We start from the raw sequence: 15564 nt of genomic DNA on the forward strand, positions 1-15564 counted from the left end.
AATTGGTCAGAGACCTCGAAGTGAAGGAGCCATTGGGAAGTAGTGACCATAATACAATAAGCTTCAATCTGCAATTTGAGAGGGAGAGGGTACAATTGGAAGTGACAATAGTTCTGTTGAATAAAGGGAACTATGGAGCTATGAGGGAGGAGCTGGCCATAGTTCAATGGTGCAATACCTTAGCAGGGACGACAGTGGAGGAACAATGGCGGATATTTCTGTGTATAATGCAGAAGTTGTAGGATCAGTTCATTTCAAAAACGAAGAAAGATCCTAGGAGGAGGCATGGGTGGCCGTGGCTGATGAGGGAAGTTAAGAAACATATAAAGTTAAAAGAGAAAAAGTATAACATAGCAAAGATAAGTGGGAAAATGGAAGACTGGGAAGCTTTTAAAGAACAACAGAAGATTACTAAGAAGGAAATACGCAGAGAAAAAATGAGGTACGAAGGTAAACTGGCCAAGAATATAAAGGAGGATAGTAAAAGTTTTTTTAGGTATGTGAAAGGCAAAAAAAATGGTGAAGACTAAAATTGGGCCCTTGAAGACAGAACTGGGGAATATATTATGGGGAACAAAGAAATGGAAGAAGAATTGAATTGGTACTTCAGATCTGTGTTCACTGGGGAAGACACAAGCAATCTCCCTGAGGTAACAGTGGCTGAAGGACCTGAACTTAAGGGAATTTATATTTGCCAGGATTTGGTGTTGGAGACACTGTTAGGTCTGAAGGTTGATAAGTCTCCGGGGCCTGATGGTCTACATCCCAGGGTACTGAAGGAAGTGGCTTGAGAAATCATGGATGTGTTGGTGATTATTCTCCAGAGTTCAATAGATTCGGGATCAGTTCCTGCGGATTGGAGGGTGGCTAATGTTGTACCACTTTTTAAGAAAGGTGGGGGAGAGAAAGCAGGAAATTATAGACCAGTTAGTCTGACCTCAGTGGTGGCAAAGATGCTGGAGTCTATTATAAAGTATGAAATTACGACACATCTGGATATAGTAACAGGATAAGTCAGAGTCAGCATGGATTTATGAAGGGGAAATCATGCTTGACTAATCTTCTGGAATTTTTTGAGGACATAACTCTGAAGATGGATGAGGGAGATCCAGTAGATGTAGTGTACCTGGACTTTCAGAAAGCTTTTGATAAAGTCCCACATAGGACGTTAGTGAGCAAAATTAGGGCGCATGGTATTGGGGGCAAAGTACTAACTTGGATTGAAAGTTGGTTGGCTGATAGGAAACAAAGAGTAGTAATAAACGGCTCCATTTCGGAATGGCAGGCAGTGACCAGTGGGGTACCACAGGGATCAGTGCTGGGACCGCAGCTTTTTACAATATATGTTAATGATATAGAAGATGGTATTAGTAATAACATTAGCAAAGTACGGGGAGAATGCGGGTAAGTGGAGTTGAAATGCCCATCAGCCATGATTGAATGGCGGAGTGGACTCGATGGGCCGAATGGCCTTACTTCCACTCCTACGTCTTATGGTCTTATGGTCAAATTTGCTGATGATACTAAGCTGGGTGGCAGGGTGAAATGTGATGAGGATGTTAGGAGATTATAGGGTGACCTGGACAAGTTAGGTGAGTGGCCAGATGCATGGCAAATGCAATTTAATGTGGATAAATGTATGGTTATTCACTTTGGTGGCAAGAACAGGAAGGCAGATTACTACCTCAATGGAATCAATTTAGGTAAAGGGGCAGTACAGAGAGATCTGGGTGTTCTTGTACACCAGTCAATGAAGGTAAGCATGCAGGTACAGCAGGTAGTGAAGAAGTTTCATAGCATGTTGGCCTTCATATCAAGAAGGATTGAGTATAGAAGCAAAAAGGTTCTTCTGCAGCTGTACAGGGCCCTGGTGAGACCACACCTGGAGTACTGTGTGCAGTTCTGGTCTCCAAATTTGAGGAAAGACATTCTGGCTATTGAGGGAGTGCAGCGTAAGTTCACGAGGTCAATTCCTGGAATGGCGGGATTACCTTACACTGAAAGACTGGAGCGACTGGGCTTGTATACCCTTGAGTTTAGAAGACTGAGAGGGGATCTAATTGAGACATATAAGATTATTAAAGGATTGGACACTCTCGAGGCAGGAAACATGTTTCCGCTGATGGGTGAGTGCCAAACCAGAGGACACAGCTTAAAAATACGGGGTAGACCATTTAGGACAGAGATGAGGAGAAACTTCTTCATCCAGAGAGTGGTGGGTGTGTGGAATGCTCTTCCTCAGAGTGCAGTGGAGGCCCAGTCTCTGGATTCATTTAAGAAAGAGTTGGATAGAGCTCTCAAGGATTGTGGAATCAAGGGCTATGGAGATAAGGCAGGAACAGGATACTGATTAAGGATGATTAGCCATGATCATATTGAATGGTGGTGCAGGCTCAAAGGGCAGAATGGCCTACTCCTGCACCTATTGTCTGTTGTCTATTACCAATAGGAGCCATGTCCGCTGCGAGGACTGCAATCAGTCCCTGAACAGCAAAGCCACTAGGAGCTGTCTTCAAGTAAATGGTGTGACTCCACCTGGACTGGAGTTTAGATCAGAATGGTGCTGGGAAAACACAACAGGTCAGGCAGCATCCGAGGAGCAGGAAAATCGATGTTACAGGCAAAAGCCCTTCATCAGGAATAGAGGCAGGAAGCCTCCAGGGTGGAGAGATAAATGAGGGTAGGGGTGGGGCTGGGGAAAGGTAGCAAAGAATACAATAGGTGAATGGGGGTGGGGATGGAGGTGGTAGGTTAGAGGGGAGGGTGGAGCAGATAGTGGAAAGGGAGATTGGCGGGTAGGACAAGTCATGAGGACAGTGCTGAGCTAGAAGGTTGGAACTGAGGTAAAGTGGGGGGAGGGGAAATGAGGAAACTGGTGAAGTCCACATTGATGCCGTGGGGTTGAAGTGTACCGAGATGGAAGATGAGGCCTGAACCAATCCAGTAAGCATTGGCAAAGGGATCTAGGGTGGATTGGGGTTACTAAACAGGAAGGAACCAAGCCTCCACCAAGCTCACAGTCAAATTGTCAGGTATGCAAGAAGATACAGGAAGGATATTCCCAATGGCAGGTAGTCCAGAACCAAGGGTTCTAAAGATACAGGGTAAACTAGTTAGGTCAATGTTGAGGAAAAATTTCTGGAATTTGCTACCATAGAAAAACATTGAGGCCAAAAGATTCTATGATTTCAAGAAGTTGGGTATAACATTTGCGGCTGAAGGGATGAATAGTTTTAGGGAGAAGTGGGAACAGGCCATTGAATTAGATGATCAGCCATGATCATAATGAATGGTAGAGCTGACTTAAAGGGCCAAATAGCCTATTCCTGATCCTATTTTCTATGATTCTACATGATGAGCATGATCCCCCTTTTATCGTCCTCATTTTTATGCTTTCTGCCTGCCCAGTCACCCCAGGAGGACCCTAAAATTCCAGACTATTGTTTTATAAATGTTAATGACAAATTATTGCAGAGTGTAATGAGCTAGATCTATCAGTGCTTGGAAAACCATGTTTTCAGTGATCTGTAATAGTAGTGGTGTAGACCGCCTTAAGGAAAATTTGGCTATTGCTTTTTTTTTACCAGCAAGTGATTTACTTCATTGACATCTGCACAGCAATGTTAAGACCAAATCAACTAGTTGCACTATCTGAATCCAGACTAGCAGGTATTGGGTGGTGAAATGACTAAATATTCAATATTTTCCTCACAGATGTTTTCTAACATAAGTTTTATGAACACAAGTTGGATGTGTACCAAGGTGTGTCTGCCAGAGAACAGGATAAAGGTAACATAATAAAAATGACTTCAATAGGAGTAATGAAGTTGTTGATTTTTTTCAGATCCTTGCTTTTGAGACCTATCTTTTACATGCCTCCAAATGTGTTAAATAGCTTCAGCCAGAAACAAGGAAAAAATGTTCTTTTTTCATTCACAGTCTGCAAGAGGAAACATCTGCAAGCCAGTGAAGTGAGATATTTATGGAAAAAACATGAAAGGTGGTCACGAACAGGCAAGATACGAAGATATAAAGTTGATGGCGTCCAATAAATCATGGAAGGTGTCTCGGTTGAAGGAAATCAATAAGAGATCCAGCAGTCGAAGGTTGGGGAAAATGGCTTTCTTTCATTACTTGGAGAGAGTGGAAACTATGAGAAATTTCTGGGAAGAAAAAACCAGTGAGTCAGATGGTAACACTGAGGACGATGAGGTAAGATTTGTTCCTGAAAATAAACCTTGACACCTCTTTGGAGATAGAATCCAAGGTAATGTAAGCTTAATTAAAGAAGCCTGTACATTTCCTCTAAGATTTAATTGCACTTAACACCAACTTGGTATAACTGTGATGTACTTTTCTAATAGGAAAGTTATTTTTAAAAATTATTTATTTTGTACGCATGTATTATTATTACTTTGTAACTTGTTAATCTTCTGAATTTATTAATACAAATTAAATACCGTGGAAAATTGATCCTCAAGGTATGGATTTGATAACCGAATGTTAAAATCCCACCAGAGTTGTGGCCAAGATCACAAGTGAGAATGCACTATAGTAACTTTTTGAGGGCTTTGTAATATCCTGTACATTGTACTTTGTAACACACTGTAAATGAAATAAATTTTTATAAAGCCCCATATGTGGTTCAGAATATGAGATTTATTATCAACCTGCAACTCCTTCCAATATGCACCAATGACAAGTGGGAAGAGTGGTAGGCAATCCTGGTCAGCTGCTTGATGGAGATAAATTGGAGTCTTTGCCATTGCGGTTCAAAGCACCAGGACTATAATATGCATGTAGAAAATAATGTTTTTAGAGCAATTCAGATTCTTATGGGGTCCTGGTTGGCTCACTTGGCTGATGTGGATCAAACTGGTGTCAGCAGCCCTGGGTTCGATCCGATTTGATACTATATGACACAATAGCAGAACTGGGCCATTCAGCCCCATTCTGATTGGTGTGAATTTGGGATGTGTCTTCTTGTCTTAACTGTGATGGAGGTTGTGGAATGTGGATCAGACCTGCCTTCAGACAGAGACCTAAAGATTTATGATCTTAAGTGAATGAAATGCTTCATTAAGGATAATGAATTATATATTGCAACTGATTCATGCTCAAGATACCCAAAACAACAGAGCAATAAATTTGGTAAAATGTTTTGGTGTTGTAATTTGAGGGATAAATATTGCCTAGGAAATCATGTGAACACATCTGACCTTCTTTAAGTAGTGTCTTTGGATCTTTTACATCCACCAAAGAGAACACATGGGGCTTTACCTTAAAGTCTGACAAACAGTGTGGGACTCCCTGAGTACCATACTGAAGAGCACCCTGGATTTTATGCTCAAGTCCTGAAGTAGAAATTGACAATGATTTAAAGGTGAGATTGCTTTTTTGAAAAATTAACTAATTGGATGGAGAATAGAGTCCTTGTCATTTTAGTGTGATTGTAGCATTCTTAAATGTGCCTGGCGTATACTCATTTGTTGACCATTTGGATGCTTTTCTGTTGTTTACCAGGGACCCTGAAATTCCATATTGGACAACAGTTCGACATTATGTGAACTCACTTGTGCAGCTTGTTCTCTTAAAGACTTCTGATCCAGCCCATACCTTTAAAACACTATCAAGTTGTTCTAACCAAGGAAACTGTACTGTTTCCTGAGTATTCTTAACAGTGCCCACCATTCCAATGGGCCATCTTATTATGCTGAAATATCAGCGTAGCAAATCTCTTAGAAATAGCATTAAAGTCACTTGGAGTGATACAGGAGTTTCATGTGAAAGTTGTGAATATTTATACTGCACAACTCAGTGTTATCCGACCACCTATAGGAATGGTGACTGTGTGCTTCAGATAAATACAGTGATCAATGCCCCACCAAAACCAATTTACAGAGACAGAACTTTATATTAAATTTATTATTAAATAAATGTGCAACTCAAAGTTTGTGAGAAGATTTTGTAGCTCGGGTGCTTGTTGTTGTGGTTCTGTTCGCCGAGCTGGGAATTTGTGTTGCAGATGTTTTGTCCCCTGTCTAGGTGACATCCTCAGTGCTTGAGACCCTCATGTGAAGCGCTTCTGTGATGTTTCCTCCGGCATTTATCGTGATTTGTATCTGCCACTTCCGGTTGTCAGTTCCAGCTGTCCACTGCAGTGGCCAGTATATTGGGTCCAGGTTGATGTGCTTATTGATTGAATCTGTGGATGAATGCCATGCCTCTAGGAATTCCCTGACTGTTCTCTGTTTGGCTTGTCCTATAATAGTAGTGTTGTCCCAGTCGAACTCATGTTGCCTGTCATCTGAGTGTGTGGCTACTAAGGATAGCTGGTCATGTCGTTTCGTGGCTAGTTGGTGTTCATGGATGCGGACCGTTAGCTGTTTTCCTGTTTTTCCTATGTAGTGTTTTGTGCAGTCCTTGCATGGGATTTTGTACACTACATTGGTTCATCATCCATGAACACCAGCTAGCCACGAAATGACACGACCAGTTATCCTTAGTAGCCACATACTCAGATGACAAGCAACATAAGTTCGACTGGGACAACGCTACTATTATAGGACAAGCCAAACAGAGAACAGCCAGGGAATTCCTAGAGGCATGGCATTCATCCACAAATTCAATCAATAAGCACATCGATCTGGACCCAATATACCGGCCACTGCAACGGACAGCTGGAACTGACAACCGGAAGCAGCCGATACAAATCACTCTAAATGCCAGAGGAAACATCACAGAAGCGCTTCACAGGAGGCTCCCAAGCACTGAGGATGTCACCTAGACAGGGGACGAAACGTCTGCAACACAAATTCCCAGCTCGGCGAACAGAACCACAACAAATGTGTAACTATTATAGTTGACAGGTTTTAATTTCTAATGGATCAAAAGTCTATTTTTGTGATTGTACTTTGTACTCCCTCCAAGATGCATTGCAGAAATCTACTGTTTTCTTTGACAGTACTGTAACCATCAACCATCTTCAGCTACTTCACCAATGATCTTTCCTCCATCAGAAGGGTAGGGTCAGAAGTGGGGATGTCTATTGATTACTGCACAAAACTCAGCACCATTTGCAACTTCTCAAATGCCGAACCCATTCATATCCAAATGTAGCAAGATCTAGACATTATTCAGTATGGGCCGACAAGTGGCAACCAACATTTGCACCACACAAGTGCCAAGCAATGACTATCTCCATCAAAAGAGAATCCAACCATCATCCCTTGACGTTCAATGGCATTACCATCATTGATTTCTGTACTATCAATTTCCTGGGGTATGCCATTGACAAGAAACTGAACTGGACCAGTGGTGTAAAAACCTGTGGCTATATGACCAGGTCAAGCTGGGAATCCTGTAATAAGTAATTCACCTTCTGAATGAGAAATCCCTTGTCCCGGACTTGATGGCAATGGAAGGGTATTCATGAGTTGGTTCAATTGTTATATTTCAGCCTGTCAGTGCTCCACACCACCCTCCAGAGGAATGAAGGTGTGTATAGATTTGTGAAAATGAATAAATTCTTTTGTTTGTCATCTCAGTTAGCTATTATTTACTTATCTATGTTACTTAACTCTGTGATCTGCCTGTATTGCTTGTAAGACAAAGCTTTTCACTGTGTCTCAGGTCTGCGTGACAGTAAATTCAATTCAATTCAGTTCAATTCAATTGCATTCAATTCAGTTTTCCTGGCATGCACTATTTCAACAACCACCTGACTGCCTATCCAGATAGTGCTGAGCTAGTTCTAATTAGAAAGCAGTGAAGTAGATGGAGGGATGCAAAGGAACAAAATAGTGAGGTCAGTTGGTGAAAGTAAGATTGCCTATTTGTATCTCTGTGAAACAGGAACTCAGAGAATGGCGACTGAAAAGGGAGCTGCCATTTAGATTAGATTACTTACAGTGTGGAAACAGGCCCTTTGGCCCAACAAGTTCACACCGACCCTGATCCATTCCCCTATGTTTATCCCTGCACCTAACACTACGGGCAATTTAGCATAGCCAATTCACCTAACCTGCACATTTTTGGACTGTGGGAGGAAACCTACACAGACACAGGGGGAACGTGCAAACTCCACACAGTCAGTCACCTGAGGCAGGAACTGAACCCGGGTCTCTGGTGCTGTAAGGCAGCAGTGCTAACCGCTGTGCCACCCACAACTTTAATTTGCTGTTGCACACTAAACATGAACCTTGACCAAACAAATGAATTAGAAAGCTGAAAACTGACTATGCAACACTCATGCACAATTTTAAGTTACATTTGAACCCAACAGAGAGAGCAAAGCATGGAGTAATTTCAATCAGCGGGCAAGAAATTGGCTGAGACATGATTAGCAAAGAAACTACCGGTAGCGTCTTGTTAGCGAACATAATTTGACAATAATTTTACCAGCATTGAAGGTAGTGAGCAGGGATGGTATTTGACATCTGCTGAATGATACTGCCCTATCCTGATCATTTTGTCATTTTTAAAAAATAAAACGTTCTTGCAAATATATTTTGTGGACTTGACACCAGCTTGAGAATCCACAACTTATATTGATATGTCTATTAATATTGAAGGGCCACAAGCTAAACTTTTGCTGGTGGTCTCACTGCCAGGATATTGAGAAAAGTTCTAAATGGGTGGAAAAAGTTATGCAGATTGACAATGGGTAATACAATATTTTCAAAATACCTTGGCTATGTCCCCGTACATGATCGTGTCATGCATGACTCCCAGCTGTTGATAAAGATCCAAATGTTTTACTGGGGCTCTATGACATTAAAACCATAAAGGCGATTCCCAGAGTGTATTTAATTTGAATTTTATGTTTCATTGTCTTTCCAAAATGTTTGCAGCTGTACAATATTCATCATGGACCTGAAGATATGTAGGAATGCTTTCTTGAGGTTATTTCAGTTTCCTGATCAATTGGTTCAAGATTTTAAATTGTATTCAAACACAACACAAATTGACAACTTTGTGCAAAGCAGTTTATTCAAATTTATAACCTTTATAATCTAAGTATAGTGACCTTAAATTTCCTAGAACCATCCACACCCTTGAAATTATGGAAGCTTATACACGAACATTCAAATTAGGAGCATTAGCAGGCCACTTAGTCCCTGCAGCCTGTTCTGCCATTCAATAAAATGAAGGCTGATCTGATTACTCTACATTCCCACATGCCCTGAATAACCTTTCACCCTTGTTTATCAAAAGTCTATGTATCTCAGCTTCAATATGCTCATGCACTCTGTTTCCATCACCTTTTTAATGAAGAGAGTTTCAAAGTCATCCAATCCCTCCATGAGAAAATAATTCTCCTTATTTCTGTATTAAAGGGTTACCCCTTATTTTTAAACATTAACCCCCCTAGTTCTAGATTCTCCCAAAAGAAGAAGCATCCTTTCTACGTAAATGCTGCAAGATCTTATATTTCAATCTTACTCTTAACAACTTTAGCAGATACAAGCCTAACCCACCCAACCTTTCCTCATAAGACTACCCATCTTACCGTATTCATCTAATAGAACTTCTCTGAACTGCCTTCTTTAAATAAGGAGATGGTGGGAGGATGCATCCTTGATGACCACCCCACTTCCCAAGCTTGGGGACCACTTAAATGTTTTGATTGGATGCCATTGGGATCTTTACCCAAAGTGAAGGAAAGAGTATGTAGCTAGTGCAGCATATCGTAATCTGATGCTATAGGCCTGGCTCAGCTTGTTATATATATATTTCCTTTCTTAAATTGATCAAGTTGAAAAGTGCCAGTTTTCTTCAGATTCCATTTGAGAAACTAACTTTCAAATTGATATCCTCTCCCACAAAAAGTTTAACAGATTGTCAGGGATTACTTGGAGTAAAATAGATTTACATAAAATGTGCAAACCCATTTGACCCAAACAATCCAGGGTTACATTTATGCATCACTTGATCCTCTTCTCATCTTTCCTCATCTAATTTTATCTGCATAACCTTCTTTTCGCTTCTCCCTCATATACTTATCCAGTCTCCTCTTAAATGCACCCATACTATTCACTTCAACCACCCAGTGAAGTCGTAATTTCCATCTTCTCGCTATTTACTGGGAAAAGAGGTTTCCTCTGACTCCCAGCTTTGCCTCCTTTCTTGCTTCCTTGGTGGATCTTGTATATTAATTGACAGATAAATGTCCATATTGCTCAAATACTAATGATAAGGAATGTAGTGCATAACAGATCTCCCTCACGCGCACTTTGTCACAAAGTGTACAACAATGACAAGGCCAGATCATGTTCCTGCCAACAGGTAGCCCAATTTCAGAAAGGTGTAAAGTTGGAATGAGGGGAGTAGACTTGATATATGGGTGTTGGGTGCCAGTGCAGTGTTTGAGGAAGTTTTGCCAAGAGGTACAATTTTCATTTTGTTCCATTTCCATAAACATTGTTTCTTTCCACAGTTATTTTAAAGGGCATAATTTATCCTCCTCCCCTGGCTAAAAAGATACCTGCTTTTACTTTTAACTACCCTTCTCCTTTTCTGGCTCCTGCTGTGGATACTGTACAACAGACCAAAATTTTACCTAAGGTCAAGACCATTAGCAAGTCCTGTCATTGGAGAGGTGAATCCTCGAGCAGAATTGAGGGTGTGTCCATGGCTGTGGGGTAGAGGATTTCCTTCCTGTAGGCCGTGGAATGACCAGAAAGGACTCCATCAGAAGCCTGCTGAGAGGCTGTCTCGATATACCTGGCAGCCTTCCCATACATGGCATTCGAGACATTCAAATCAGCAGTAAAATAACATAGAAACATAGAAAATAGGGAGCAGGAGTAGGCTATTCAGCCATTCAACCCTCCCCTGCCATTCTGTACAGTCATAGCTGATCATCCAACGCAGTATGCTGTTCCTGCTTTCTCTTCATACCCTTTGATACATTTAACCCGAAGAACTATAGCTAACTCCTTCTTTCTGTGGCAGAGAATTCCACAGTCTCACCAATCCCTGGGTGAAGAAATTTGTCCTCATCTCAGTCCTAAATGGTCTACCAAGTATTCCTAAGCTGTGACCCCTGTTTCTGGACTCACTGGTCAACAGGAACATCCTTCCTGTGTGTATCAAGTTACTCTTGTTAGAATTCTGTAGATTTCTATGAGTTCCCAACCCCCTTCTATTCTTCTAAAATCCATTGAATATGGTCCTAACTAATCCAGTTTCTCTTTATGCATCAGTCTTGCCAACCCTGGAATCAGTTTGGTAAACTATTGTTGCACTCTGTCCAAAACTGGAACCTTCCCCCTCAGAGAAGGAGACCAAAGCCACATACAAAACTTCAGGAGTGATCTCATCAAGGCCCTGCACAGCTGCAGCAAGACTTCCTAGGTCCTGTACTCCAATCTCTCTCTGTGAAGGTCAACTTGCCATTTGCCTTCTTCACCACCTGCTGCACCTGCATGCTTACTTTCAGAGACTGGTGCACAAAGACATCCAGGTTTCATTGCAGGTAAAAACAAGGACTGCAGATGCTGGAAACCAGAGTCTAGATTAGAGTGGTGCTGGAAAAGCACAGCAGGTCCCCACCCCCATTCACCCATTGTACTCTTTGCTACCTTCCCCCACCCTCCTCTCTGACCTATCACCTCCATCCCCAACCCCATTCACCTTTTGTCCTCTTTGCAATTTTCTCCCCACCCCGACCCCCCTCTCATTTATCTCTCCACTCTACAGGCACTCTGCCTCTATTCCTGATGAAGGGCTTTTGCCTGAAATGTCGATTTTCCTGCTCCTCGGATGCTGCCTGACTTGCTTTGCTTTTCCATGTTTCATTGCACCTCCCCCTTCCCCAATCTAGCACCATTCAGATAGCTATTTGCCTTTCTGTATTTGCTATCTAACATATACCTACACGATACTTTATCTGTCATGCGTTTGCCCACTCACTTAATTTATCCAAATCACACTGAAGCATCTCTACATCCTCCTTGCTGTTTGCCCTTTCACCAAACTTGAATCATCTGCAGAGTTAGAGATATTACATTTAGTCCCTCATCTAAATCCTTAATATGTGTTGTGAATAACTGGAGTAGCAGTTGGAATCATGGTCAAGTGGATCTCATTGACTATGAGATCCTTGATTGTGGTTGTTCACCCAGGTCACTCGGAGCACTGGCTGACAGATACAAACAGGAGATTCAGACATTCTTCTCAGTCTAGGGACTGTCTTTGAGCTGGCTGGTAAAAGCCCATGGACTGTACACATGTAAATAAAAGGTGGCGTGCTGGTGGGGTACTGCCTTCTGTGCAGTTATTTCAGCTGGGGTCCAAGTACCCCGCTAGTCACTGCCTGCCACTCAAAAAAAAAGCTAGTTGATTCCTCTTTTGTTTCCTCTCTACTAACCAGTTCTCTATCCATGTCAATACACTACTCCAATCCCATGTATGTTAATTTTATATGCTAATTGCTTACATGGGATCTTACTGAAAGCTAAATAAACCATATCCACTGGCTCTCCCTTATCAATTCTAATAATTACAACTTGGAAAAATTCCAGTAAATTTATCAAGCAATCATGTCACTATTTTCCAAGTCTTCTGCCATTAAATCTTTTCCACCTGGCTCGTTGATTGAATTGACTGACTGCCTGAATCTACTGGGTATATCCCAAGGTGCCAGGAAGATGTCAGGCTTCTGCCCTGATGCCCTCTGCTATCATTTTATGAACCTTGCCACGACCCAGCCAATCTTTTAGAGGTGGCAAAATCTGGCCCTCTATGTTTCATGTCTACACTGTTATAGTATATCCCATGCTTCGTGCTAACATGTCAACATGACACATGAAAGATTCCTATATACATCTTCCTCAGCACCTGTTTTGGACTTGTCACACGACCAATGCATTTTTTTCCTTTTAGGTATGACTGTTGGCAACACTGCCCACATTGAGCCGTGTGACTTGTCAGAGACACTGTGCCTTGCACATGTGCTTCATTAAAGCTACACGATTCTTTATCAGTGAGGAACAAATACAAATATTTAATAGCATATTTCCTACGAAAGTACACATGGTGAGAAGCTACCGGATTTGAGCAATGGAGTTACTTTGCAAAGTGAAATCATTCTGGATAGGAGTCAGCCTTTGCCTTTTAGGTTTCCTTTGGCACAAGGTCTGGACATTGATTAGCTACAAACAACAGAGACAGAAATATTCATTCCAAGAGCTACAGGTAGTAATTGGTTTTTTATTGCATGTTTGAAGAATTGGCCTCATTATGAGCTGCAGTTCTGTCCACAATAAGGTGTGAATGTTATAGCAATGGGCTGTTTTATGACCTAGTCTGCTGCACATGTTGAATGGAAACCATCGTGCTAAATCTTTCAGAAACTGTCTCAAGATTTTGATTCAAATGATTCACAGCAAGAATAATTGGCATTCAGTACTTGCTTGGTAGTGAAGTGGGTGACAGATATGTCTAAATAAACTAAGTTAGCAGGCATAATGCCAAGTATTCATTGAAAATAAATTATGAAGTGAATGTACAGTAGATAGGAGTCACAGATTTACAAATGAATGCAATGGAGGCTCCAGTTTAATCACTTACATGAAATGTTCTATATATGTTGTACATGAGTTAAAGGGATATATTTTGGCAAATAGCTTGGCAAGTAAACAGAACATGGATGTGCTGTTTTGTCAGGTTTCCTCTGTAAAAAAAGGAAATCAGTGGTGCTATGTCTGTCAGCGACATGTTCTGTTTGACAACTACAGTTGGTGCTTTGTAACAGGAAACAAAAGAAAATATATTATTTTTGATGATGCAGTGATGAAAATTGACACTGGGTGAGGCTAAATGTGAGATGCATTTTCCTCAGTGCAAACTTATAGAAAATTGCATTGACAAAACTGGAGAGATGGTGGCGTGGTGGCTCTGTCACTTAACTAGTAATCCAGATGGGCTAGATTAATACTGTGGCAACGTAGCTTCAAATCCCACCGCAGCAGCTGTTCAATTAATATGACCTGGATTGAATCTCTCAGTACCGGTGATCATAAAACTGCTATTGATTTTTGTAAAGCCCCATCTATTCCTTTAGCGAAGGACATTTATCATCTTGACCTGGTCAGGCTTTCTTTGACTCCAGACCCATCGCAATGTGGTTTACTCTCAATTGTTCTCTGAAATGGCCAAGCACGCTTTTGAGTTCAGGAGCATTTAGGGTTTGGCAGCAATTGCTGACCTTGCCAGCAAAACTCACATTCCAGGAAATGAAGAATGCCATGTAGTGAATGAAAATCCATTTCGCTGTCTTGGTAAACAGGATGAAAGTGTGAATTCTAGTGGGTACTGTGAAATAATAAAATGGTCCAGATCTCCCAGTCACCAGATCATCGGAGACCTGAGGTATGATCCAAGATATTCTTGGGGACCTTGCTGAACTCTCAATGCATTTACTCTTTGCACCTTGCTGGAGAGCTTGAACTTCTAGTGGTCAAATTTCTGCTTCCTGGGACCTTCCTTAAGTTGGAGTCAAAGACTTCAGGTAGTTGTGACATATCTACTTGGACAGTAACTAATGAAGTGTTGACATAAAATCCCTAGACTAGTTACTGTCTAAGTATACAAGTGAAACCCCTGACTCTCCTTTCAACCTTCGACTTAACCCCTGACCTTCCAAGCTCAGCTCCACGACACATTTCCATGACTCGCCCCCAACAGCCAACTAACCCCCCACTCATCATACCAGACCCCACTCTGACCATTGCCCAAAATCTGATCAACATCGAACCTAACCAGACTAGCTCGTGATTTCACAATGTGTACTGACTACTGCCCTGATTGACTTCCTATTCACCCAGCTACCCACCTCACCACCTGGCACCTGATCATCGTACCCACTTTATACCTTACCCACTTGTCGCTTGGACACTCAATCATGAACACACTGCAAAGCATCGTGACATTAAAATACTTACCAAAATATGGTAGCTAGTGCTGTTAGAAGGAACATGGCTTCTACAAAGATTCGCTTCACCGCGCTCTGTAAGAGTTCCTGTTCTGAATGAGTTTGGCATGTAGGAAAGTGGAGAGTTTCTGTTTGAACAGCTTCAGGGATACTGTTCTGACCCTGATCAGAAGCTTTGGAACAATGCAAATTTGTAGGATGATGAAGATACAGTTATGAGGAGAGATCAGGAAAGGGCCGAGTTCCAAATCAATGGATTTTCTCATTACTTTGAATGATGGGCATTCAGCATGGAGACCAATTTTTCACCACCAAGATTGGTATCATCTCGTATGTGATGCTGGAACAAGTCTTGTTTAGGAGACATAAGTGAATCTACTTTTAGAGAAGTCAATGAAAGCATTGGTTTTCATCATATATTCATTTCTTCTGTAGGGACCTGGTTCATTCTCCTAAAATTTCAAGACTGCTCAATGACACACTTCTCCAATGTTGTTTCTTACTTATGCAATGGGGTCTAACGTACAGGGTCAGTCATTGACTTTCAAATTATCTCTGTTGGAACAGCCTATAGTGTGGATTCCCCTGCACAGATGGCTGTAGAATGTCATCTTGCAGACATAGAG

At 41.5% G+C, this 15564-nt stretch overlaps 1 protein-coding gene across 2 annotated transcripts in view; it reads left to right on the forward strand.

Annotated features, from left to right (window-relative positions):
* Positions 1–15564, forward strand: part of LOC140464909 (uncharacterized) — a 188261-nt gene that overhangs the window by 53994 nt on the left and 118703 nt on the right. Inside the window, exon 2 of one of the 2 annotated variants that reach the window (XM_072560518.1) lies at positions 3940–4212. In XM_072560518.1, coding sequence (XP_072416619.1) covers positions 3994–4212 — 219 coding nt within the window. In that variant the 5' untranslated portion in view covers positions 3940–3993. Of the gene's footprint in view, positions 1–3939; positions 4213–12965; positions 13201–15564 lie in introns of those variants that run through there. The other variant, XM_072560519.1, reaches the window with a different exon arrangement.

This window comes from Chiloscyllium punctatum, chromosome 41, assembly GCF_047496795.1.
Source record: "Chiloscyllium punctatum isolate Juve2018m chromosome 41, sChiPun1.3, whole genome shotgun sequence".
Lineage (NCBI taxonomy): Eukaryota > Metazoa > Chordata > Chondrichthyes > Orectolobiformes > Hemiscylliidae > Chiloscyllium > Chiloscyllium punctatum.